This window comes from Lithobates pipiens, unplaced genomic scaffold (assembly GCF_037356315.1).
Source record: "Lithobates pipiens isolate NorthernLeopardFrog02 unplaced genomic scaffold, aLitPip1_a1.2 Scaffold_23, whole genome shotgun sequence".
Taxonomy (NCBI): Eukaryota; Metazoa; Chordata; class Amphibia; order Anura; family Ranidae; genus Lithobates; species Lithobates pipiens.
In genome coordinates, this window is record NW_027507785.1 from 55,047,947 (window position 1) to 55,074,914 (window position 26,968).

General features: G+C 43.4%; 1 protein-coding gene across 1 annotated transcript in view; it reads left to right on the plus strand.

Moving 5' to 3' along the window:
* USP19 (ubiquitin specific peptidase 19) overlaps positions 1 to 26,968 on the plus strand; it is a gene marked incomplete in the record, with an annotated part of 118,715 nt that overhangs the window by 83,381 nt on the left and 8,366 nt on the right. Inside the window, 1 exon segment of the mRNA XM_077451658.1 lies at positions 3,426 to 3,604. Within this exon segment, the coding sequence (XP_077307784.1) occupies positions 3,426 to 3,604 (179 nt within the window).

Sequence of the window (26,968 nt, forward strand, 5' to 3'; positions counted from 1 at the left end):
AAAATACAATCTTGTATAAAAATCTAGGGGACGTGAAAGGACAGCAAGAAAGCCACACATTCAGAGACTGACAAAAAGCAGCTACAGAGACCTGACATTCCTCCACGCCTTTGTCCAGGCCCCCAGCCTCCACCTGTCCTTCTCAAGACCCCGAATCCTCCCAACCTCACTCAGAATGACCTGCACCACCACCTCGACAGGAAGGACTTTTTTTATCCGAATGGAGACCTGACACCATGCATTCCATGTGAATAAACGGACTAAGCCAGGGATCTCAAACTGTGGCCCTCCAGCTGTTGCAGAACTACAAGTCCCATCACGCCTCTGCCTGTGGGAGTCATGCTTGTAACTGTCAGTCTTGCAATGCCTCATGGGAATTGTAGTTTCGCAACAGCTGGAGGGCCGTCGGTTTGAGACCCCTGGACTAAGCGAACTAGAAAAAGTGTCTCAAAATCCCGATGTGTCGCAAAGGCCCCGAACGACCACTCCACTCTAGCTCAGTAATGTAGCTTCCTGTGTCGCCTTTTACAGCCTGCCTGTTGGACAATGAATCTGCATCATCCACTGTTCAAGGAAAAGGCAGGTAACGCAGGGAGCTTTACCATTTAAATAAATAATTGGGGTCATCCTGCAGAGTCCAGCGTTTGGCAAGCAGATCACAAATATTTTGTCTGGCATTATTGCTCATGCATTCATTTCTTCCATTCTGTATTCAGCTGTTTCCCTAGAGTTCCACTTTATGTAATACTTTTAGCAAATATATGTAACCAACAAAAGTTCCAATGTCTCATTTGGAGCTTAAAGGGTAATTAAAAGTCAGCATCTCCAAATTCTGTAGCTTTTGGCTTTTAAAGGAGAAGTAGGGCCAAAGCTCTTTGGCCGCCTTCTCCTGTGGGTCACGGGTGTGTAGTTCTGCACTCCTGTGACCCGTATTCAGCCGACAGCAGGCTAAAGTCCGCTGCCAGCTGAAGTCAGCCAGTCTAGGCTCTGGAGAGATCCCAAATGGCTGGACCCGCAGCTGCCTTGGCCTTTCAGTATGCTGCTGAGAGACTGAGCCCACTTGCTCCTGCCCCCTGCACAGCCCAGCGGTCTAGTGAGTGCAGAAGGGGGCAGAGCAGAAAGCATATGCCTAATAGTCTCCGGCTCTCTGTTCAATGTTATCAGTGTAGAGGAGGTGGGATACAGATGTAGCACCGCATGAATGCTGCACCCACCTGAGTATGTGTTGTTTTTTTATTTTTTATTTACCCCACACTTCTTTTTTAAGAAACAGATATTCACCAGCCCAGGAGTCCAACACACTGTCTTCACCCGCACTGGTTTTTTGCCAGTCTTCAGATTCTCGGTGCCTCCAGATTGCGCTGCACTGTCAGACTGGTCCTGCAGTCTCCTGTCCCTGCGGTGTGTTAGAAGTGGATTAGCAGTACCTTTTAAGTTACAACGCCATTTACTGCATAAGGCAGAGAAGAGAATGCCATTGCAATGTTGGTCCACCCCGCGGCCTGCATTTTTGCCTTTATTTTAATAGCACTTCTTAGTGCAAAAGCCAGCAGATTGCTAAGCACAAATGCCTTGTTTTTTTTGTTTTTTTTCACTGCTTAACCTCCCTGGTGGTATTCCCGAGCGTGGCTCTGGGTTAATTTTTCATTACCGTTTGCGGTAACCCCAAGCCAAACTTGGGATTGCATTGCAGAATCCTGGTCTAGCTAACTTGCATTGTCCCCAGGATCCTGCAATGTTCCCCCTGCTATGTCCCCGCCGGATCCTCCTCTTGATGCTCTGTGTGCCGGGCTCCGATCCCTGCGAGCATCACGACGCATGGGGATGGCAAATTTAAAAAGTACAAAAACATAACGCATGCAATACACTGTATGTAATCTGTAAGATTACTTTATCGTAACCATTTCACATCCCTTTTGTCCCTAGTGTTTTGTCCAGTGCCTTGCCTGCACTTTTATATAAACTGTTCTTACTGCCTGGAGGAATGTTCATGGCATCCAAAAAGTGTCCCTTTCATACCAAAGTGGTTTTAGACCAGCTAGAAAACAGCGATAGTAAATTGGAACGCTTGCAGAATTGGTGGGGAAATTCATTTTATTAATATTTTTTTAAAATTTATAGTTATTATATTATAATTTATGATTTTGTGTTTCAAACGTTATCATGCCCGGGTTGTCTACTAGACTCTATTGTTTGGACAGATTTAAGTGAGTCATTCCTAAGAATTAAAGGCCTACAATATAATACACCAAATCTCGATGCAAAACAATGTACCGCTTTGAGATTAAAAAATCTGCCATAATCATACCGCCAAGGGAGGTTAAGGCACGTTTCACATTTGTGCGACGTTTCCTGCAACTTTGAACATCAGAGTTGCATGACAAGTTGTACCCCGTGGTGTTTCCCAATGATACCCATTCATATCTGTGTGACTTGAAGTCGCAATGACTTCAAAGTAGTCCCTGTACTACTTTGGTCCGACTTTGATGCGAATTGCGGTCCATAGACCTCAAGTTTACACAGACATTCCCTGAAATCGCGTGATTTTCAAGTCGTGGCAGTGTGAAAGGGGCCTAATGTGCTCCTTAGAAATGTAAACCTTTTAAAGGGGTTGTAAAGGCTTGTGTTTTTTTTTTTTTCAACTTAATGCATCCTATGCATTAAGGTGAAAAAACACCTGTCAGTGACCGGCCCTCTAGAAACCACCCCACCCCTCCCCCCCATTTTACTTACCTGAACCCTCAAATTTGTCCCTCGGGGATGTGCTGTCTCTCTGCCCGAGGTTCTCTGCTGTTGATTGGATAGATTGATAGCAGAGCAGTCATTGGCTCCCACTGCCGTCAATCAAATCCAATGAAGTGGGGCGGGGCCGAGTCCTGCATTCGAATGCGAATGCTGGACTCGGGAGCGCGCCTGCGAAGTAAACGCGCCCCCCCCCCCCCCCCCCCCCAGCGCTTCTCCCAGGGGGTTATCTGATGCGGGGAGCCGCCGGGTGACCCCTGAAGTAGAGGATTGGGGCCACCCTGTGCAAAACGAGCTGCACAGTGGAGGTAAGTATGACATGTTGTTTAAAAAAAAAAACACCTTTAGACTCGGTTCACACAGGCGCGACTCGTCCAGGCGACTTCGCCGCCTGACAAGTCGCCCCCGTTCTGTACTACGGAACCGTTCTAAGAAACTTAGAAAAACGGTTCCTGTACTACTTTTGGCATGACTTCGGGCGACTTGCATTGACTTCTATACAGAAGTCATTTTGCAAGTCGCCGCTGAGGTCTCGGCAGGTCGCGGCTCTGCAAGTCGTGCCGCGTCCTGTGTGAACCGAGCCTTAGTGTCACTTTAATGAATTTCCAGGTTTCTAGTGCTATTCTGCTGTAATGTGAATAACTTTTAACGACATTTTGTGATTTTTTTTTTTCTTCTCTTAGGCTGGAGGCTTTTTGACGACAGCACAGTGACCTCAGTGGACGAGAGCCAAGTGGTGACACGATACGCATATGTACTCTTTTATCGGCGGAGGAACTCTCCTGTGGAGAGACCTGTACGGGGGCACGCTGCGAATCGTAGAGCCGACGCCGGAGCATCTGCTGATGGAGCGACGAGTCAGGTAATGGGCAGATGGTTGAGCGACACTACAGCAGTCACTATGTAAGGCTGGGAATCTATTTGACAGTAACAGAGCTTACTGTGGCTAATAAAATGGCTGAACTTGCCAATAAAGTCACAGTCTAAGCTCTTTTTTGCTTTGCACACCTGTTTCCCATTGGTGACTCCCTAAACAGCAGATACAGGATTGGGATAGTTGGTTCGGAGATGCATGTTTAAAACGGCAATGGCAGATGCTATCGTTTCTGTTCTCACATGTTCTTTTGATGGCCAGCAAAGCGGGTTTGAGACTCGAAACAAACATTTTGAAAATAGAACACGACTGTCAGGCTGAGCGAATGAGCTTTAACAGTTTTATATAGATCACCTACTGTATTCTTATTTTATATTTTATTCTGAGATCCGTGCTTATTGCAAGTACATCAGAGGTCTTCTGTAAGTAGATTTAAAGCTGAGCTCCAGCCTTTCCATTCAGTGCACTTGTTGTACCGGCTCCTCTCCCGTACTGAATTTTCTTAGGCCGCGTACACACGCGCGGACTGTTCGCCCAACTTTGTCCGTCCAACAGTTTCAGCAAACAGTCCGCTCAAAATTAGCATGGACGGACATGCCCACACACGACGAACGAACAGTTTGCTGAAACCGTGCGCGATGACGTGAACAGCACGTACGACGGGACGAAAAATACGACGTCCTATACACTGCATTATAGCTTTCGGCGTGAAAATCCTTTCTGAGCATGCGCGCAACTTTGTTTGACGAACAAGCCTACACACGAGCGGGCTGTTCGCTGAAACAAGGTTTCAGCGGACAGTTTTTCGGAATTTCCGAAAAACCTTGTCCGTCCAACTGTCCGCTGAAACTGTCCGCTGAAAGCCCACACACGAGCGGAATGTCCGCCCAAACACTGTTCAGCGGACAAAGTTGGGCGAACAGTCCGCCCGTGTGTACGCGGCCTCACTCTGATTTCACTGCACAATGTGAGTATCTCGCAGTGTGCATTAGAAGCTTCAGCAAGTCAGACAGAGCCTGTATCATTTCCTGTCTGGAGCTCTTTCCCTGGCCCGTTTTTTTTTCTATCGTTCAATTAATTTTAGTTCTTTCAATCATGGAGGTTCAGCATCACATGTGGGCATTACCTAGGGTGGTCTGCATGCAGGTACAATCTGCCAAGGAACGCCTGCCCCCATGTTGATATTTCTATAGCTCCTCCCACGCGTCAACCCTTCTGTTTGCATTGCGTACTGAGGCAGGGTGCAGTGATGTTTACTGGAAGCTATGTACAGCTTCCAGCCCCTCCCACCAGCCGTGGTCTGTGTGCATTGTATATAGAGAAGCGCAGGGACCCCGTGAAGACGTCTGTGGATCTAAATTAAGGTATGTAATGAAAACAGGTTTTATATAGAATGTTAATTAGCAACTTGATGAAAGGGGAAGGGAGAAACTTGAGAATGCACAATATAAGCAGAAACGCCTTTCTTTTTTTTTTTTTCTTTTTTGTAATGCCAGGTTATCTGCTCATGTATGTCCTACATCCACCTTATATAGCTTTATTATTTTTCATTCAAAACTCGGCTATAAATCTGTCCATTTACAGATGATTGACAGCAGTCTTTACTTTAGATGACCTATTTGGTTGTCACAAGGTGCTGGAGATAACCTGTAACAAACCGTGAGCTTTTCTGTACCTTTCGTGTTATCGGCAATTGCATATTGGTTGGCTGTGTCTTGCTGCTCTTTGCCCCAATAGATTAGATCCTTTGTGTTTTGTTCCACATCCGGTTGGAAGTACATATTCTTGTCAATTGCAAGTTAAGGGAAGGGCTCCTTTTGTATAATGAGGGACGGAGACAGGCGTAGTATTTTTCATGTCATGATAGGCCTAAAGTTCTTGCAGATTGCCGTTATACATCCAACTATTTATGAAAGAAACACAGCTGTACAATAGAGCTGCACGATTCTGGCTAAAATGCGAATCCCGATTGTAATTTATTTATTTTTTATTCTGTTTTTTAGAATACAGATCACAATTCTCGCTGCGTAACATCTTTAACATACACACAAATTAGGCTAACTTTACTGTTTGTTTTTTTTGTTTTGTAATTTACTCATTAAATTATATTTTTTCCCAAAAAATTGCATTTGAAAAGCTGCTGAACAAATACAGCATGACATAAAATATTGCAACACCACCATTTTTGGAGGTTTTTTTTCTAGCAAAAAATACTGATTTTAACTTGTAAGCAACAAAAGTCAGAAAAAGGTTTAGTCTTTAAAGCGTTTGTTAACCCCCCAAAAAGTAAAAAAAAAAAAAAACCTGTTACCCCGTAAGCTGACCACGGTATATCATGGCTGCTGAGCCATGACACAGTGATCAGTTTATGCGCCTCTGTCATCCGCAGCTCTCCTCTGTCCTCCTCCTCCCTCCCCTCCCTGCCTGTCAGCTCCGTGTCTGTGCCTGCTCTCCCTCCTGCTGTTCAAAAACTGTCCCCCCCCCCCCCCCCCTTTTTTTTTTTTTTCCATCATCCTCTATAATTATGCAAGGTGCTCCTGTATCTGCTTTGTAAAAAATTAAGCTGCTATATACCCGCTTTGCCAGTGCTGATTGGCGATAACATGAACTACCACCTCTCTACTCCTCCCCTCCTGACTGGCGTCAGTGGGGCACCCTCAGCCCCGCCCACTGCAGCTGTCAGACCGAGAGAGGCAAGCGAGGAGAGAGGCAGCCGGGTCATGTGATTGCCGATCAGCACTCTCAAAACGGATAAATGATTTTTACAAAGACACAGGAGCACCTTACATAATTACACAGAGAGGATGATGTAAACTACATATAGTGGCTTAACCACTTTAAGTGGTTAAACTGATCTCATTAAGACCCCTTTCACACTGAAGGCAGTTTTTAGGCGTTTTGGCACTAGCAATAGCTGTAAAGTGCCTGAATGCCGCCTCCCATGCCTCCCCAGTGTGAAAGCCTGAGAGCTAAAATGAGCGGCGCTTTACTGCTAACACGGCCACGCTACAGTGTGAAAGTAGCCTTACAGACCGAAGCTCATTCCTTCAATCTAAAAGAACCAAAAGATACTTTGTCAGCGCTGGAAGAGAACTATAAACAATGTTGATTTGCTGGCTTTTTTTCTTTTGTTGACAGCTAAGTGAGCAGAGAACGGCTCTACACTTGTTACATTAATGAATCATGGAAATGCTGGATTAAGATCGTAAAGGGGGGGTTGAATCGAGATTGCAATTTTTTTTTTTTTTTTTTTTAATGATCGTGTAGCTCTACTGTACAAGAGACTTGGGATATTACATCAAGCTGTAATTAAAAGTACAATAAATCCGTAGCAACCAACTAGATTTCAGTTTACTAGTCAACAGAATGCTAAATTCTAATTGGTTTCTCTGTGAGTTGGCTCACAACACCTTGCCGAGTGGCTTTATGGAATGAATCTGCGTGACTCTCTGGTTAGAAGTACCCCCTTAATGTACTACGGCCAAAAGTTTTGAGAATGACACAAATATTAATTTTCTCAGTCTGCTACTTCAGTGGTTTCAGATCCTTTTTGTCAGATGTTGCTATGCTATACTGATGTATAATTACTAGGGCTGTTACTGATTAAAATCTTCGTGTTCGATTAATCGATTTTTGTTTTAATCAACGAATTTCGATTAATTATAACGCACATACAGATCCAACTACTTTTAGCTGATCTTGCATTGCAACTCTGCATTAGTCAGTGGTAAATGTGGTATACACTATATACAATCACCCGACACTAGTTAGTTTCCACAATCCATGACTTAACTTCACAGTTCACACAAATACGTTTTTAAATTCAAACTGTAGCACTGACGTAAGTCTTTTTTTTTTTTTTTTTTTTCACAGTAGCGTGACAATCCCTCCACCTCCAGTCTAACTAATCACTCTCACCTTATGGCATGGACCCCTGTGCAAACAGGTGGTCATGCAAGCGGGTATCAAAAGGGTTAACACAGACCATAAACTTCTCTCACGTCTCCTTAGATCTCAGCAAGGATGCCAGGTCATGGGTAGAAAGAAGATCTAAGTGCTCACCGCTTAAGTATGAGATTTCATTTTTGTGTTCAAATACAAACTACTCACATAAAGATGATAAAAACACAGCATGTGAAGCCGACAATCGTGTTAGTTCCGTAGGGCAGCAGCGGGTGACATCATGCGTAGCTCCTCCCCCGTACGTGTTACGTTCAATCAGAACTTCAACGTTACCGGACTCCTCCCCCCCTTCCCTTCGTTAGCAGACGGAGGCACTTGGGGAAGGGGGGAGGAGTCCAGTGACGTCTATGTCTGTGACGTCACAGGATCTCTGATGGAACTCCCTGAAGACCCGGAAGCTGGCGGAGAGGTGAGTACCGATCAAAAGAATTTTGATCGATCAAAAAAAAATCTTTGATTAATCGAGGAATTAATCTTTAATTTTCACAGCCCTAATCTATAGATATCATATTGTTATTTACTAATATTTATGTGTGTATGTATATGTGTGTGTATATATATATATATATATATATATATATATATATATATATATATATATATATATATATATATTATGAGAAGGGGAGTGATAATGTGAGTATGTATGTTTTGTGTGTGGATAATTCATCATGGCATACTTCCCTTTTTTTTATTTTTTATTATGATTTAATTAGGCGATACTATTTGGAATTGTGTTCCTACTCTAAAGAAGTGCAGTGGGAGGTGTGAAGTCATTAAAATGTTCAGCATATGTTTCCTGTTATCCATTTTAGCTGTGTATGGTATTAACAGTGATTTCTGATTTAAAGCTACATAAAAGATCGATAAATCATATTGCATCACCCTTTATATTAGTGGAATTCAGATTTCCTTGCAGCCCAGTGATTGCTTTGACTTACTGCAAAAAAAAAAATAAAAAAAAAATAAAAGGATCGCTGACACAGTGCCTAATATTGTGCCTGGGCTGTCCAGTCTGTCTTTAACCAGCGGACCTGGTGCTTCCAACAGTGCCACATCTGATCATTAATAGTTTTTTAACCTATTTGTTTTGGACATGAGGGAAGTTTTGGCTTAGTCTGTGTTGCCTCATAACAACCAATCAGATTCAGATCTCTATTGATGGGTGACATGAAAAGTTTGCGTTTTGGTTGCAGTGGGGTGCCCCAGATCATCAAACATTTCTTCCTGTTTGTAAATTTGAGCCTGTTTGTCTTTGCTTAGCAGAAGCTCTTAGGTAGATGTTGTGTGTGTCTAGCAGCTTTGTGCTCCTATGTGTGGCCCCCCCGACTCTGACACAGGTTTCCACACACCGCAGGCATCTCTGATCTGGCAGGCAATGGAGGCCGAAGAGAAGGAGCTGCAGCGCCTGGACGCCCGGCGAAGACCCAGAACCGCCGGCAGCCGCGAACCCACCGACCCGCATCTTTCGGAGTGTAATGAGGAGGCTCGCATCCGATATTTCGTATTAGGCACCATGGCAGCTATCGTTGCCTTCTTTCTGAATTTTTTCTACCCTTTTATGTACCAGGGGAGGTAGACGGACTGACATTCGCTGTTGGGACATCCGTCCGCCATTGTCTCAGGACTTTGTAGGGGCTCTCAGAATCCTGGCCTGCATCTGTCAATCGAATATTTTTTGTGCGTATCGGGGGGGGGGGGGGGGGGCAGGGAGCCTTGTCTTGAGGGAGTTCAGTTCACACAGACGTTGTTTGGAGACAGGGCAGCCCCCCCCTCCCCCCGCCCTGCAGGATAGTCTCATACCATTATTTATTCAGTCCTGTAGAAATAATTATAGTAGAGATTACACTGAAATACCAAGAGAGGCATGATTGTGGTCAAATTCTGTTCCATCCAGAAGACTAATACCAAATATTTGAAGACCAACAGAGAGCCTGCTGCTTTTAAAATATTAATTTTTTTACTCCTTTTAAATTGCAAACACATTTTGCAGCGTGGTAGTACACTTCCAGAACAGAGGTCCTTTCATGACTTATGCCCATCATGTTTTGCTTTATCACCAGGGGGAGCTCAAGAGTGTTTAGCTTGGGTCTAATGAGGGAGGCTTTTTTTTTTTTTCTTGTATGCAAGTTTTTACAAAAGTGTATTAATATCATGGACAGGAATGACCTTGTAGACCTGGGCATTTTTGTTAAATCTTGGCTTGGGAACCCTAACCTGAAGACCACCTGAATCAGCGAACATCTGCAAAGCATATATTACTGTATATGGGAAATTCATAAAGTATTCGCACACCCTTCACTTTTTTCAATGATGTTCTGTTGCAGCCTGATACTACTATGGTTTAAATTTATTTATTTTAGATTAATATACACTCAGTACCCCATAATGACAAAGTGAAAACACAATTTTAGAAATGTCTGAATTTATTAAAAAGAAAAAAAACTGAAATATCGCTTCAAGTGGAACTTCGATGCATCCGAGCACCACAAATCAAAAACTCTATTTTATTTAATTTGTAAAATTCAAAGCAAGCTCCCCCCATCCATCCACATCTCCATGCTTTATTTTGCAGAGAAATCATTTTGAAAAAAAAACACCCCCTGGCATTACTGGCAGTGGCCATCTTGACACAAGGCAGATTATTCATGTAGCATTTACTTCCTGGAATCCATCTGCCCTTTATCTCAGGCATGGGCTGAGCTGAGAGCCCTCCCTCCCCTCCTGAAGACTCCTGGGATGCATGACATAATTTGCCTAGGCATGGAAACCAGGATGTAGTGTAGAGGTGAAGGCTTTCTGGATAACGAGGAGAATTTAAAGCGGCGTTCCACCCGTTTTGTTTTTTCCGTTTATTAAAGTGGTTGTAAACCCTTACAAACCACTTTGACCTACAGGTAAGCCTAGATTAAGGCTTACCTGTAGGTCCAAGAAATATCTCCTAAACCTATATGGTTTAGGAGATATTTGCCCGAAGACAGCCACCGCTGTCTACGGCGCATGCGCCGTAGACAATGGCGCGCAGGCGCACTGGGTAAGCCGCAGATCGCGGCGATACGCCACGAGTGTCGGCTCGCATGCGCGGGAGTGACGTTATCGCTGCTCCGGGGAATCACAGCGCCGGAGCAGCGAGACCCACCAAGAAGATGGACGCTCGATACTACAGGGGACAGAGGTGACTTCGCTGGCTCCTGTGTCAGGTAAGTGACACATAATGGGGTAGTATGCGATGCATAGTAGTCCATTATGCTTTACCTTTGCAGGGAATCAAAGAGGAAGTAAACCCATTAGGGTTTACTTCCTCTTTAAAAGTCAGCAGCTACAAAAATCATAGCTGCTGACTTTTAATAAACCAACACCTACCTGCCCCACGGTGCAGCGATGTGGCTGCTAGGAGGCTAGATCCTCTCCCCCTCCTCTCCTTGGCGCTGTCATGGTAACTGTGGGCACCCGGCCGTGACCGCTTACGGCTGCGCTCTCCTATTGGCCAGCCGATCTTCTGGGACCAAAGTTGTGTCCCAGAAGATTGCTGGCAGGGAGGGGCCGCCTAGGGGGCGAGAGGAGTCGCCTAGTGGGACAGGAAGTGCCACAAAAAAAGGGGTACCCCCCCCCCAAAATGACATGCCAAACGTGGCCTGTCAGGGGGCGGGGGCGAGTAGTGCTTAAAGCTGAAGTTCCACTTTTCGGTGGAACTCTGATTAAACAAACAGTACATGACTGGCTCTTGAAATGTGGTTAATGCACTACAGCAGCACTTCAGAAGAGGGAAGCACACTCTATAGGAAAAACAAAGCAGAGAAGAAGGCACTTCTAAGTGCAATAATAAAACAATTTAATGACAAGGAAGAGTTAAAAACACTTACAAGATAAAGAAAGCAATAAACAGGCATATCAATGAATCCGTAAAGTGAGCGGGAGTCGACCAGCGGTGGCAAACACTGCGTCTCTAATCCAGGAAGGAGAGCCGTGTTGTCAGGGCCAGCATGGAACGAAAGGCAACCGAAACTGACGCCAGAGTAGGCGGGACATGTTTCGAAACATGCCCAGTCACTCCTTCAAACCAGTTGGTTTTTAGGGTTCTGAACCCCTCCTTTTTAATTAAAGTGTTTTTATTACTATTACTCTTCTCTTGTCATGGAATCCAGGAAGTAACTGAAGAAATTAAAAACAAAAAGTATAAAACAAGTAAATATGCGTTTGCTTGGGGGGGGGGGGGGGGAGAGGCTTGGACGGCCTTGAAATGCATAGCTCCACCTCCCAACAGCCAGATGACATCACTTCCAGTCGGCTCTGCGTCCCACCAGAAGCTCTCCGCCATCTTGTTGGTTTCCACTTTCTCATCTAAGCTGTCGTGAAGCCTGACTTCTGGACTTTTGAGGCTGCAAGTTGTAGGAGGAGGCTCCTCATTCCAGTTGCATGAGCCGATCACTCTTAGGAGTGACCTTCGGTTGCCTTTTTTGTAAACTCCAAGCAGGCTTTCATGTGTTTTGCACTGAAGAGAGGCATCTATTTAGCCACTCTGCCATAAAGCCCATATCTGTGGAGTGCTGCAGTGATGATGGTTCTTCTGGGACGTTTTCCCATCTCCACACAGGATCTCTGGAGCTCAGTCACAGTGAACATTGGGTTCTTGGTCATCTCTCTTACGGAGGCCTTTCTTCCCCAATCAGTTTGGCTGGGTGACGAGCTCTTGGAAGAGTCCTGGTTGTGCCAAATTTCTTCCATTTGAGAATTATGAAGGCCACTGTGCTCTTGAAAACCTTCAGTGCAGCAGACATTTTTTTTTTTTTGTAGCCTTCCCCAGATCTGTGCCTTGCAATAATCCTGTCTCTGAGCTCTGCAGGCAGTTCTTTTGACCTCATGGCTTTTACTCTGATACAGTAGGCTTCACAGCCGACAATGCATTTTATAGAGGCGTGTGCCTTTTCCAAATCATGTCCAATCGATTTAGTTTACCACAGGTGGACAATCAAGGTGTTGAAAAATCTCAGCAACAATCAAGAGAAGTGGGAGGCACCTGAGCTAAATTACAGGTGTTGTTGCAAAGGGTCTGAGGCTAGGTTCACATTGCAGCGATGCGGGAACGCCGCGAATCCACGGCGGGTTCCCGCATCGCATACCTCCCGGCGGCAGTTCACACTGCCCTATGTGAACAGCTGGGAGTGTCAGTGAAACGTTAATGACACCCCCAGATCAGTTCGCATATCGCAGTGCGATCTGCAAACTCGGACAGGAATCGGATCGCATGGTGTGAACACCCATGCAATCCGATTCTGCTGCGGACCAAAAAAAGGGTCCCGTGGGAGTTTGGGGCGGGTGCGATGCGAATTCAGCCATACTATCTGTATGGCTGAACTCGCATCGCACAGAGATAGGATGTGATTTGCACTGCAGTGAGGTGCGAATCACATCCGGTTCTCGTACACCGCAGCAGTGTGAACCCAGCCTAAATACTAGCGATGCACTGAAAATTATCGGGCAAAGAGGTTTTTATCGTTGTGCCAAAAGAAAATGCCCACAGTTTTGCCACAATTTTACCTTGCTTATGGTTTGTTTTTCTTAAATCGCATGACTCAAAATATGCATCAAAAATACAACGTACGTGCATTTTTGATGTTTTCTTGCTGTGATTTCAGTGCATTTCAATGGAGAAGTGTTTTTTTTTTTTTGTTTTTTTTTCTTTTTTTTAAATAAGCACTAAAAAACCAGCAAGCAGGATTTTTAACACCGCTTCCAAAGGTGCAGATAATGTCCGACAATTAATCCATATTTCTTTTACATTCATAATATTTATTAAAGTCGAATTAATACAAATATTTATAAAAAAAAAAATATATATATATATATATATATATATATATATATATATATTTTTTTTTTTTTTTAAATACTATGAATTTCAGTTTTGGCCAAGTGCATCCTGAATTTTGGGTTTCGGCACCAAAATTGTTTAATTTCGGTGCACCACTACTCAATACGTCTGCCAATCTGACATTTCAATTTTTCATATATTTCCAAACATTTTCTAAAACTGTTTTCACTTTGTTATTATGGGGTAATGAGTGTAGAGTAATGAAAAAAAAGAGAGACTTTAAAGTGATACTAGTCTTTTAACTAATAAAAAAAAAAAAAAAAAAGTTATACTTGCCTGCCCTGCAGAGTGGTTTTGCACAGAGAAGCCCGGATCCTCCTCTTCTCGGGTCCCTCTTCGGTGCTCGTGGCCCCTCCCTCTTGTTGCATGCCTCCCACAGCAAGCAGCTTGCTATGGGGCCACCCGAGCCGAGCCACAGCTCCCTGTGTCCATTCAGACACTCAGCCGCAGCCGCCCCCTTTTTCTCCTCATTGGCTGACTGGCTTTGACGGCCGTGGGAGCCAATGGCGCCACGCTGCTGTCTCAGCCAATGAGGGCAACCGAGACACGCCTGCAACATCGATGGATCTAGATGGGGCTCAGGTAAGTATTAGGTGGGGCTGAGGACGGTTCCTGCATACAGAAGGGTTTTTATCTTAATGCATGGAATGATTAAAAAAAACAACTTTCTGCCTTTGCAGTCACTTTAAACAACTGTAGTATCAGGTTGCAACATAAATCTGAAAAAAAGTGATTACTTTATGAATGCACTGTATGTTCTGAGAGTTGCACGGCATTGCTACGAAGTAACAGCCCTGTCTAGCATGACAAAAGACCGGATTTTTCTCTGCTACTGCAGGTCAGTAACACTTAATGTCTTGTCTGTCGCCAAGCCTTTTGAAAAGAGAAGCAGCAGGCTAATGAACGTATCTGTCACTCTGCTCTCTTCTGCTATCAGCATGTTTCTTGCACATGTGCACCGCAGCACCACTATTGCCTCCTTGTGGCTTGAAAAAAGTAAAAACTTTTGATTTCAGCGCTAGGAACTCCCAGAGAAGCTGAACATAGAGACTCGAAATATGACCACTGTGCAACCCGGACTGAATGATGATGGCGTTGCAGCCCTAATAGGGGATCTGTAACTGTACAAATGCCAAAAAATGAAAAATGCGCAAATGCCTAGTGCAGTGATGCAGAACCTTGGCACCCCAGATGTTTTGGAACTACATTTCCCATGATGCTCAACTACACTGCAGAGTGCATGAGCATCATGGGAAATGTAGTTCCAAAACATCTGGATTGTCAAGGTTCTCCGTCACTGGCCTAAGTGGTTCTCAACCTCAGGTCTCAAGTACCCCCCCAACGGGCCATGTTTTGGGCACTTCCCTTAGATAAAATGGCACTTAGCAATACCATGTCATTGAACTTGATTTAAAGCAGCTGTGAAAAGTAAATTAAAACCTGAAAACATGGACCGTTGGGGGTACTTGAGGACCACTGATCTACAGCACTTTTTTGAAAGACAAAAAAGAAAAGACAAATTATATTCAAACCGATCGTGAGTGATCGCGTATCATAAATCCAGAAACCAGCCCTCGAAGCCCAGAGGTCCAAAGAGATATTGACAAGTTTTGAGGGACAACCCCCCCCCCTTTCCAGGTCTAGCTCCGAGGAAGGGGGTTTGTCCCCCGAAACGTGTCAGCCGGTAACCTCATCTGTTTGGACATCTGGGTTTTGAAAGCTGGTTTGTGGATTTATGATATGCTATCATTCATGTTCCGTTTGTGATTTATAATTTGCATCTTTTTTACTTTTCAATAAAGTTCTGTAGATAATGCACTAGGCATTTGTGTCCTGTTTTTTTCTTTTTGTTTATTGCCTCGTTGTTGTGCTGCTGCTTCTCTCTCTCTTTCTCCCCCAGTATAAGCGCTACTGTACAGGAGAATGCAACAGGGTGATACCAAGTTAGGTTCGAGCACTTACACTATTTTCATTTAAACATTCCCCCTTCCCTAACAGGTGGGACGCTTCTTTTAGACTGAATAGGGGGCTCACAAGTAAGCAGGCGCTGCTGGGCATGACATCTCAGCATGCTTTGCAAACTGTTAGACCCCTTTCACACTGCCGGCGTTTTTCAGACGCTACAGTGCTAAAAATAGCGCCTGAGAAAAGCGGCTCCATTCACTCCAGCGTGAAAGCCCGAGGGCTTTCACACTGGAGCGGTGCGCTGGCAGGGTGTCAAAAAAAAAAAAAAGTCCTGCCAGCAGCTTCTTTGGAGTGGTGAACTTGCCGCTCCTCCACCGCTGCTCCTCACTGAAATCAATGGGGCAGCTCTGCGATACCGGCGGTGTTTTGCTGGCGGATTTAACCCCTTTTTGGCCAGTAGCAGGGGGGGGGGTTAAAACAGCTCTGCTAGCGGCTGAATAGCGACGATAAAGAGGCGCTATAAAATAGCGCCGTTTACTGCTGACGCCAGTGGCGGCTCCGTGTGAAAGGGGTCTTACAGTTTTTTTTTTTTTTTTTTTTTTTTTAATTGACCACTATTAACGTAACTTTTTAATGCGCCTAATCAAAAAGGGACGCCAACCCGTAAACCCAAAAATAAATGAACCACAAACTATTATGTTTCTATAAAGTACCATTTTTGGCTCCAGTCTAGTAGTGTTACCTATATAATCTTAAAGGAAGTGCTGGCTGTCACTTTTTAAACAAGCCCCCTTTTTTCTTTTTCTTTTTTTTTTTTTTTTAATAGCAAGATTTATCTCAAGCCAAGATTAAAGAATGCCTGTGTATTTGATATACTGAAAGAGGAGAAATGTTTAACGGTTACTGTTTTGGTCGTTTTTTTTTTATTTTTTATCTAATATTTTATTTTTAGTATGTGCTGCCATCATTCGTGTAAAGGAGGTCAGTGAGACAGTATGGCAGGATGCACGTATAAGCCTTTTGTTACACAGTGCACTTTACCACATACAGGCTTGTTCAGTAACGCAATGCAAAGTGCAATAACCTATACCGTCCACATTGTAGTTTTACTGTGCTTGGAACTGGTAAGAAAAAAGACCTACATATGAAAGGGGCACAGCCCCCCCCCCCCATCTAGCCTCTATACCAGTGATGGCGAACCTTTTTGAGCCCGAGTGCCCAAACTGCAACAGTTGTACAGAGCGGCGTGTCATAGGTCATGTGACTGCCTACAGAGGTCAGCTGCTTGTAGAACAGTCATCGCTCCTCCTGATATATGGGAGGGGGGGCCGAGGGATAATAAATGTCACTAAAGATTACTTCTACAATGGTAGAAGGCAACCTAATCTTCAGGAATCGCTACATTCAGACATCCTATAATATACACTGATTGGAATCCCAAAGTCAATACAATCATTAGGAAAACTAGGAAGCCCGGAGGACCAGAACTCGGCTCACCCCAACATATGTCCGACCCCTGGGAGGAGATATCACACAGTCCGCTACAGTAATGGCCCCTCTAGGAGTCCCTGCCCTCCCCTCTCACCCGTGCTCCCCTGAACATAGACTCTGGAATGCATCGTGGCTTTGGGCACGGCGTCGGGCGTGATGGCGTCACTGGACAAGCCGTGGCTAGTTTCCGAGCATGCGTACTGGCAATGGCCGGTCAGTGTGCACTCCTTTCCAAAGTTTGGCTGCTGGGGGGGGTAGCGATCCGGCAACTTGGCTCGGGGTGCCCACAGTAGAGGGCTGTGTGTGCCAGCTGTGGCATATGTGCCACAGTTTCGCTATTGCTGCTCTATACCCATGCACATGTGACATAGGCAATGGGTATAGCCACCGAATTGGCCTGCCCTTTCATAGTGTTCAAGTTTCTGTAGGTAGTAACTTTTACAAAATCATGTTACCTGATGAGCTACTGAAGAAATAGTTTTTATAGTGAGTACAAAATAATCCTGGTTATCAGGAGGTTTCAGTAATGGCAGCCTTCAAACTGCCTCAGAGAATGTTTGATGGACTGCTTGGGATATCGGCATAGCTGAATAGACTGTCCGGACTGTGTTGGTCACTCAATTTTATTTATTTTTATAATTGGTTCCATAATGTAATTGAATAACATTTACACTTAAAGATTTGTAGCTGTCCCAAAAATGTTTTGGAACACAGTAAGCTTTTTTTCTTTTATATACGGGAAAAGGGTTTTTTGGATATTTAAAAAAAAAAAAAAAATGAAGCACATTTCTTATATTTTTAATGGTGTCTTTAGTCTCATACTGAAAAGGTTATTTCTTGAGCTTGGGTAAACCCTAACAAAGCATATTACTACCCCCCCACCATACACTGAATACAAACGCTGCAACCCGTAAGCACCCATGGCTGAAATGAGAACCTGCATTATATGTACCCTTCTTACTGGCCCACTGGGAACCCAACCCCCACATCCTCTACAGCAGAGGTCTCCAAACTTTCTGAACTAAGGGTCAGTTTACTGTTCAGGCTTTGGGTAATTGGTACTGTCAGTGTGAGTAAAAAATGCTTTGTCGTCAATGGGGGTAGACAATGCCTCATTGGCGTCAGAGGAATAGTGCCCCATCGTGGGTATTGGGAAAGAATAATGACCCATCTTTTTTTTGTCGGTGGGAGGAATGATGATGCATTGTTGGTGTCGGTGGGAGGAATAGTGCCCCATCATTTGTATCGTGCGAGGAATAGTGCCCCGTTTGTATCAGTGGGAGGGATAGTACCCCATCATTTGTATCGGTGGGAAGATTAGTGCTCCATCTTTGGTAGCAGGGGAAGGAATAATGACCCATCATTGTTGTCAGTGGGAGTAATAGTGCCACATTATTGGTGTCAGTGGGAAGACTAGTGCCCCATCTTTGGTATCGGTGGGAGGAATAATGCCCCATCATTGGTGTCCGTTTGAAAAATAGTGCACCTTCATTGATATCAGGGGAAGAAATGGTGCCCCATCATTGGTTTTGGTGTGAAGAATTGTACCCCCTTGTTGGTGTCACTGGGAGCATCAGTGCCCCAAGGGCAGGATATAGACAGGCAAAGGGCTGTATCTGGGCCACAATTTGGAGACCACTGCCCTTTAGAGTTCCAGTACCCATTTCCTCCCAATCTTTCATACTCCAGATTTTCTATACGTTACTATAAAATGTAGCACATCTGGTAGGTTAGTATAAAATTCAGCGAATCATTAGGACGTCCACCACCTCCCATATTCCACACTAAACTCCAAGCCCCCTCCCATCATAGGGGTAATACCAGTCTTCCGACTCCTAATTTAAGGAATTTAGGGTACCATCACCCATGTGCCACCAACATCTCCAACCAATGTCCACAGTCCCCACTCCACATAGAGAATGCAAACTGTTGGTCCAACACTCCATTGCCCCTCGTGCCACCCAGTTCCGCCTGCCTTTTTGTATTCTTGCTTGTGCCAGTTATAGCTCCACATACCATCGGCTACCCAGGGCACCACTTCCTGCGAAAACCTCTATCGCCACCTTCCTCAGATAGGTTCCCATCTCAGTAATTAACCCAGTGGTTTATTCAAAGGCTTTAAAACCTAAAAAGAGACATGGTGATCATGGTTTGAAAAAGTCAACTATTTTAATGACCCACCTTACAGTATCAAAAATGTCCAATTTTTTTTTTAAAAAACTACAGGGCCTTTGTGTGCGTATTGAGTCACAAATTTATGTTAAAAAGCTACAGGTTCCCTATGGCCAAAAGTATGTGAACGCCCCTCCAAATGGCCTCTTTTCAGGTGCCCAAATCAAGGTCCATAGGCATGGTTTAACAAATTTGACTTGGAGGAACGGTAGAGCTCTGGCCTCAACCCTGTTGAACACCTTTTTGGGTTTAATTGTGAGCCAGGTCTTTTCCAACATCCGTACTTGACCTCACAAATGCTCTTTTGGCTGAAAGTGCACACATTCCCCAAGACACCATCATATTTTATAAGAAGCCGTCACGTAAGATGCTGTTATAGCCACAAAAAGAGGGCTCAAATTGATGTCCGTGTTCTTGAATTGGATATCCAACAAACTTAGATGGTCAGGTGTCCACAAACTTTGGCCATATAGTGAAGAATATTCAGATTTTGTCATGGCTGCCACTTTTTACGTCTTCTAGAGAGGGAGCTAATCCCACAATTAATGGTCTTCAGTGACCATTGAAATCTTCGTATATCTGTTTTGGGTGCCTTTTTCTTTCTTCCTTCAGATAATATCTGTGATCACAGCTCTGTGATTTTTCCCAAGATGGCATTCTAGTCATCCTTAGCCCAGGGTACCAGTGTGCCATGTCACTGTAGATTTTACGGCTGAACTTCAGCTTCCACTTTGAGCTCCTCTGTGGCTCGAACGATTGTTTCCTTGATTGACTGCTCCAGCTTTGGCTTGTATGAGAGTGCTTGGAGCCCATGTACTTTCTTTGGGAAGCAGCCAAAACTTCTTATTGATCTCCTAGTAAGGAGAAAAGTGACATAAAGGAAACGGAGCCTTGGAACATTTGCTGGAGAATGTTTTTGTTTCTAATTTGGAAGGTATTTTGGATATTAGATTTTTTTTACTAAATATCCTTAGGGGTTTCTGTAACCCTGATCCTACAGGGAATATTTAAGGTTTTAGTAAATAGGGGTAGAGGTAAAAAAAATAAAAATAAATTTAGTGTAGGGATTTTTTTTTTTTTTTCTTTACATCTTTTTAGTATAAAATATTACAACGCGTTTTATACTTATCACTGGCATTCATTTTGTTAGTGAGCAATAAGCCAAATCTCCCTCTTCAGTGTATGAATAGCCCACTATTTTTTTTTATTTATTTTTTTGTTTTAGTTTTTTGTTTCGGACAAAGTAGAAAAAGGTTAGTACCTTTTCAAGTTTTTTTATGGTGGTCTGTATCTTAGTTGGGTAGATTTCACCCTTTTCAATTTGTCCTGGTGTCCATCGTCACTCGGAACAGAAAGTGATAGGAAAACACAAAATTCTACACTTGTCACCAGAACATAATCAAAGAGAAGAAAAGATGCTGCTCACCAGCCCAGTGCATTACTATCTTAATAAATGTTGCCTCAGCTAGCGCAGCTCCAGTCCACGCCCCACTGACATGTTTCGGCCTAGTAAGTCAGGGGGGCGAAACATGCGGTGCTGGCTGAGACCACATTCATCAACATACGAATGCACTGGGTTATGTGTGTGTATATTTATATATCTCGCACGTATATATATGCGTGCTGCCGGTGGCTCGCTTCCGCTTTGACTACACATCGTTGGGCAGATCACAGTTGTGTGTTTCTGCCTATGTAAAGAAGGCCGACCACCATTTTGACAGGAAGGGAAGGAATGGGATGGAATTTGTGTCCCTGCAAGGGAATACATTTTATCTCTTCCCCTAGTAAAAGCACCTCCCATAGTACACTACAACACAGGCTAGGCACGCCGTTAACCCCTTCCCTGCCTACAGTACAGCGAAGGTGCATATTTTTTTTTTTTTTTTTTTTTTAGCACTGATCACTGTATTGGTGTCATTTGGTTCCCGCAAAGTGTCAGAATGTCTGCTGCCCTACCCCAGTCCCACTATAAGTAGCTGATTGCCGCCATTACTGGTAAAAAAAAAAAAAAATGTTCCATAGTTTGTAGATGCTATAACTTTTGCGCAAACCAACCAATATACACTTTGGAATAATTTTTTTTATACCAAAAACATGTAGCGGAATACATATTGGCCTAAATTTTTGAATTGCAGTGCCGATATAAGTCGCTGATAGCCGCCATTGCTAGTAAAAATAAAGAGAAATATCTGATGGTTTGTAGACACTATAACTTTTGTGCAAACCAATATATATGCGCTTATTGGTATTAGTTTTTTATTTAATTTTTTTTACAAAAAATATGTAACCATACATATTATTCTAAATTTATGAAGACATTTTATTTTTATTCCCCCTTTTTTTTTTTTTTTTTTTTTTTTTTATTGGATATGTTTTATAGCAGAAAGTGAAAAATATTGTGTTTTTTTTTGTTTTTCAACTTTTTTTTTTTTTTTTATAGTACAAAACATAGATGCAGTGGTGTTTAAATGGCATCAAAAGAAAGCTCTATTTGTGGGGAACAAAAGACATCAATTTTTTTTTATTTTTTTTTTTTTATGATGGTGTCTCACAACTGCACAATTGTCAAAGTAACACAGTGCCATATTGCAAAAAATGGCCTTGGCGGGGGGGGTAAATCTATCGGAAGGTCAAGTGGTTAATCTTATATATTTTTTTCACACCTTTCATTAGCATTGTTTGGGGCATGTTTTGGCTTATTGGTGCCGTAACTCAGAACCTTCACCTAAACCGATTTGGACCGTGCTGAAAGGATTTACACATTTACTCCAAGTTAGTAAAGAAAACAGGAGAGGGTTTCCTTTAACTGAAATTCAGCCATATTCTAAACGGTTTATAAAATAAGCCAGGCTTTGATCTTCTCTCATTCCTTTTCTTTAAGTACTTGGATTTGCCGTCCAGTAATCCAGCTAAATCCCCAATAAATGCACTGATGAACATTTGGAAGAAGAATAGACTGCAGTTAATTTGTTTTCCGTGGAAGCTATTAGTTACATTTTTCATGTGCTCACATATTTAGCACTTTAGCAAAAAAAAAAAAAAAAAAAGTTTTCCTACAGAATTTTTATGTTTGGCTTGAATAAAGCCCTCTGCCCCCCGGAGTGCCCAGACACCAGTCACTGGAAACTGTATGTTTTCAGTATCTGTAAATTTTCTGTTAATCCGAGAGGCAAGAATCCATGCCAGCTGCGCGCTACTGTGATCCAATGGCTTCTTTTTTTTTTTCCCCTGAGTTGTTGGCCAAAGCGAGCATGCAAGTGAGGAGTAACCACAGATTTCAATGACCCCCCCCCCCTTTCATGACTAGGCCGCTTTTTGCGTTACGGCACTGCGTCATTTTAACTGACAATTACGCGGTCATGCGACTCTGTACACAAATACAATTTATGTCCTTTTTTTTTCCCCACAAAGCTTTCTTTTAGAGTGGTATTTGATAATCACTGCGCTTTTTTTTTTTTTTTTTTTTTTAATGCACTATAAACGCAAAGATGTTTTTGAAGAAAAACTTTTTTTTTTTTTTTTTTTTTTTTTTTTTACTTTCTGCTATAAAACACACATCCAAAAAAATAAAAATAAATTCTCCATAAATTTAGACCAATATGTATTCTTCTACATGTTTTTGGTTAAAAAAAAATCCCATGTTTGAGCATTCTGCATTTTTGGACATCATTTCAGGCGTTTGTTTTGAACATATATCAGGTGTTGGCGGGCACAATGCATTCCTCTGGAAAATTGAATTCTATTATAAACGAATTGCATGATTATATATTAAGTTATTATGCGTATAGTTGCACACATTTGTGCTTACCGGTGCAAAATACTGACCGGGCGTGCATGTTTTTCTTTCTTTTTTTTCTCTACAGAATACACGCTTGTTTACGCACCTGTCTGTACAGGCACATTGTAAATAACGGGCTGCATTCTAGATCAGTAAAAACATTTTTTTTTTTTAAATACTGTACTGAGCTTTTTCTAGCTGCAGTGTGCAAGAGGCCTAATACCACATCTTTACTTGTGTGATTGCTGCTGGTCCTGGTATTTACTTGTACGAGGGGGTGCTGAGAAGTATTGAGCCCTACCTAGAAAAAAAATTGAGCTAGGAAGTAGAGCTGCACGATTCTGACTAAAATGAGAATCGCAATTTTTTTTTTGCTTAGAAGATCACGGTTCTCTCACGATTCTCGCAGCGTAACATCTTTCACATAAAGGCTAGGTTCACATTGCTGCGATGCGGGAACGCCGCGAATCCGCGGCGTTTTCCCGCATCGCATACCTCCCGCCGACAGTTCACACTGCCCTATGCGGACGGCTGGGGGTGTCAATGTTATGTTAATGACACCCCCAGATCCGTCGGCATATCGCAGTGCGATCTGCCGACTCGCACAGGAATCGGATCGCATGGTGTGAACCCCCATGCGATCCGATTCTGTTGCGGACCCAAAAAAGGGTCCCGTGCGAGTTTGCTGCGGGACCGCTGCGAGTTCAGCCATACTATCTGTATGGCTGAACTCGCAGCGCTACGGAGATCGGATGTGATTTGCTGTGCGAATCACATCCGGTTCTCCCCCCGCAGCGGTGTGAACCCAGCCTAAAACAAAAAAAAATTGGGCTAACTTTACTGTTTAGTTTGTTTTTTGTTTTTTTTGTTCTTTTTGGTTTTTTTTTATTGAAGTGAATTTTTTCACAAAAAATTGCATTTTGAAAGACCGCTGGGCAAATACAGTATGACATAAAATATTGCAGCATTTGACATTTTATTCCCTAGGGTCTCTGCTAAAATAAATATAATGTTTGGGGGTTCCAAGTAATTTTCTAGCAAAAAATATCGATTTTAACTTGAAGTGTCAGAAAAAGAATTAGACTTTAAGTGGTTAAACTTCCTGCATTTACACAGTTAAAAAATTTGTCAGTCTGCATTATTTATTTACACAGAAGTTCTATCCCTTTAATCTAAGAAGGAAGCTTAGTTACAATGTTGCAAGTTTAAAAAAAAAAAAAAAAACTTGGCAGACTGACGGATGTTTTCTTTTGACAGCTGAGTGAGCAGATAGTTTCTCCACTTGTTTATATGAAAGAATCGGCAACCTCTGCAGCACAGATCGAATTGAGATCAAGAGTTTTTTAACGATTGTGCAGCTCTATTAGGAAGCTGTAACTGCCACACTAGTCTACATATTCCCCCCCCCAGGAAGTAAATGCACTTGCGACATCTGTCCTGCAGCTAAGTCCCCTGCAAATAGAATTCTTCCTACTGCTGGTGTAACCAGTCATTTGCAGCATTAGTTGCCTCTTTAGGTGTTTTTTGAGCTTGGGGAACAAATGATGGTTGGAAGGAGCCATGTCAGAGCGAATAGGGTGGATGGAGCATCTTTTGAAAGCCTAGGGAGGTCAGTTTTAATTGTTTCACCTGCAGTGTGTGTGATGAGGCGTTGTCATGCAACAGGATGACACCTTTTGGAGAGCTTTCCTCAACGTTTTTCCTTGATATTTTGCCTCAACTTCATCAATAAAGCACAGTAATATGTTGCATTGATGGTTGAACCCTTGTGGAGGTAGTCCACCAGCAGAACTCCCTCCTTTATCCCAAAAAACTGTTGCCATTTGCTTGTGCACTGACCTTTGCACATGGAACTTCTTTAGCCTTGGGGGGGGGGGGGGGGGGAACCACTGTGCCTCCATTCCTTAGACCAGTGGTTCTTAACCCTGTCCTGAAGTACCCCCAACGGGCCATGTTTTGGGAATTTCTCTAAGCCCCTGTACACACGGTTGGAGATTTCGACAACCAAATCCATCGGATTTTGTCCAAAACTGTTGCATACACACGGTCGGACAAAGTTGTCGAAAAATCTGATCTTTCAGAACGTGATGATGTCATTTCGTTACGACGGGACTACATTCAGGCTAGTAGCCAATAGCTTTGATGTAGGAATTTGATCTGAGCATGTGTGGCACTTTGTCCGATCAAAATTCTCTACACATGATCGGAGTATGTCCTATCGGACCAGTTTGCCGGAAAATATTTCCAACAAGTTGGAAAATTGGGTCCGACGGATATTCTGACGGAATCAGTCCGATGCAGACCACACACAGTCGGCTTATCCGACAACACGGTCCGATAGGGCACATTCCGACGGATTCTCCGACCGTGTGTACAAGGGCTTAGATAAAATACCTGTCCAAAAAATACCAAGTCATTGACTCTGTTTTAAAGCACCTGTGCAAGATAAAGGAAAACCTGCAAACATGGACTGTTGGGGGGGTACTTGAGGACCCGGTAGAGAACCACTGCACTTAGACTGTTCCTTTGTCTCAGGGTCATACCAGTAGACCCAGGTCTCGTTACCAGTTTGTCCAGGAAATCTGACTCGTTTCCTTGCAAAATGTTCCAAAACGGCCACAGATGTCGCCACACGTTTCCTCTTTTGTTCGGTTGTCAAAAGTTTTGGGATCCACTTTGCTGCAAGCTTCCTCCTTTCCAAGTGGTTGGTGCTAATGTCACCAACTCTCACATGATATTCCCAAATATGTAGCAATACTTTTGGCTGATATTTGGCGGTCCTCCATGATCATGTCATGGATGGCTTTCACGTTTGCAGGCACAGAGACAGAAATGGGCCTTCCACTGGGTTCCTCGCTTTCAAAATCGAAATGGCCAGTTTTAAAATTGACAACCCAACGTTTAACTGTTTGCATATGAAGGGCCGCTGTCACCCAAAGTTTGTGACGTTTCATCATGGATCTGCTTCGCACCTTTCCCTTGGAGAAACAGGAAATTTATTATGGTCCTATGCTCTTCCACATTGAATTTTTCTGGAGGTCCTGCCATGTTCAATTGGGCCTGAAAAAGAAAGAAGTTTAAATCATAGGTAGTTGATTTTTGCACCATTGAATATAGACAAATCGGCCAGTACGCCCTGCGATTTACAGCTTCCTAGCTCAATTTTTTCAGGGTAAGGCTCAATACCTATCGGCACCTCCACATGTTCTCTTACACGGTCACACCCGGGCTGGTTGGCCTACTGTTAAAGTGGAACGAAACCCCTCCTATTGTTTTCAGCCAATGACGTTGCCATCTTGGCCTCTGTTTAATCTTCAACTGCCATGATGCTGCACATGTGATCAGTTATGACACCAGCCATTGGATGGTTTTATTGAGAGCACAACCAAAGTGACAGCATTCCTGGTAAGTTTCTGTTAAATTCGATGGGTTTACTTCCACTTTAGACCCCTTTCACACTGGGGTGGTGCGGGCGTTAGCGGTAAAGTGCCTCTAGTTTTAGCAGCAATTTACCACTGTTATAGCTACGCTTTTCGGCTGCTAGCAGGGCACTTTTTACCCCTTGCTAGCGGCTGAAGAAAAGGTTGATAGCACCCGTGTTGCAGCGCTGCTGAAGCACTTTGCAGGTGGTTTGGCAGCGCTGCCCATTCATTTCAATGGGCAGGGGTGTTTTGAAAACTGTGTATACACCGCTCTCGCACCACCCCAAAGATGCTGCTTGACTTTTTTTTTTTTTTTTTTTTTTTTTTTTTTTCCCCCCCCCCCGTCCTGCAAGCGCACTGCCCCCGGTGTGAAAGCACTCAGGCTTTCACACTGGGGTGGCTTAAGGTGCTTTTACAGGCGCTATTTATTAGGGCTAAAACGCCTGAAAAGTGTCCCAGTGTGAAAGGAATCTTAACCTTGAAACATACCTCGAAAGGCTCTCTTATCCTCTTGCTACAGCGCAGTGCTGAAAAGATGACCATAAAACTTTGAGACCGCAAAGATGCTATCAGGTAAAAAATAATGAAAGGCCTTGCTAATTAACGGTTTTGCCCACCTCCGACATCCCAGAGACTTTAAAGAGGAAATAAACCATAATGAGTTTACTTCCTCTTTCATTCCCTGCAAAGGTAAAGCATAATGGACTACTATGCATCGCATACTACCCCGTTATGTGTCACTTACCTGA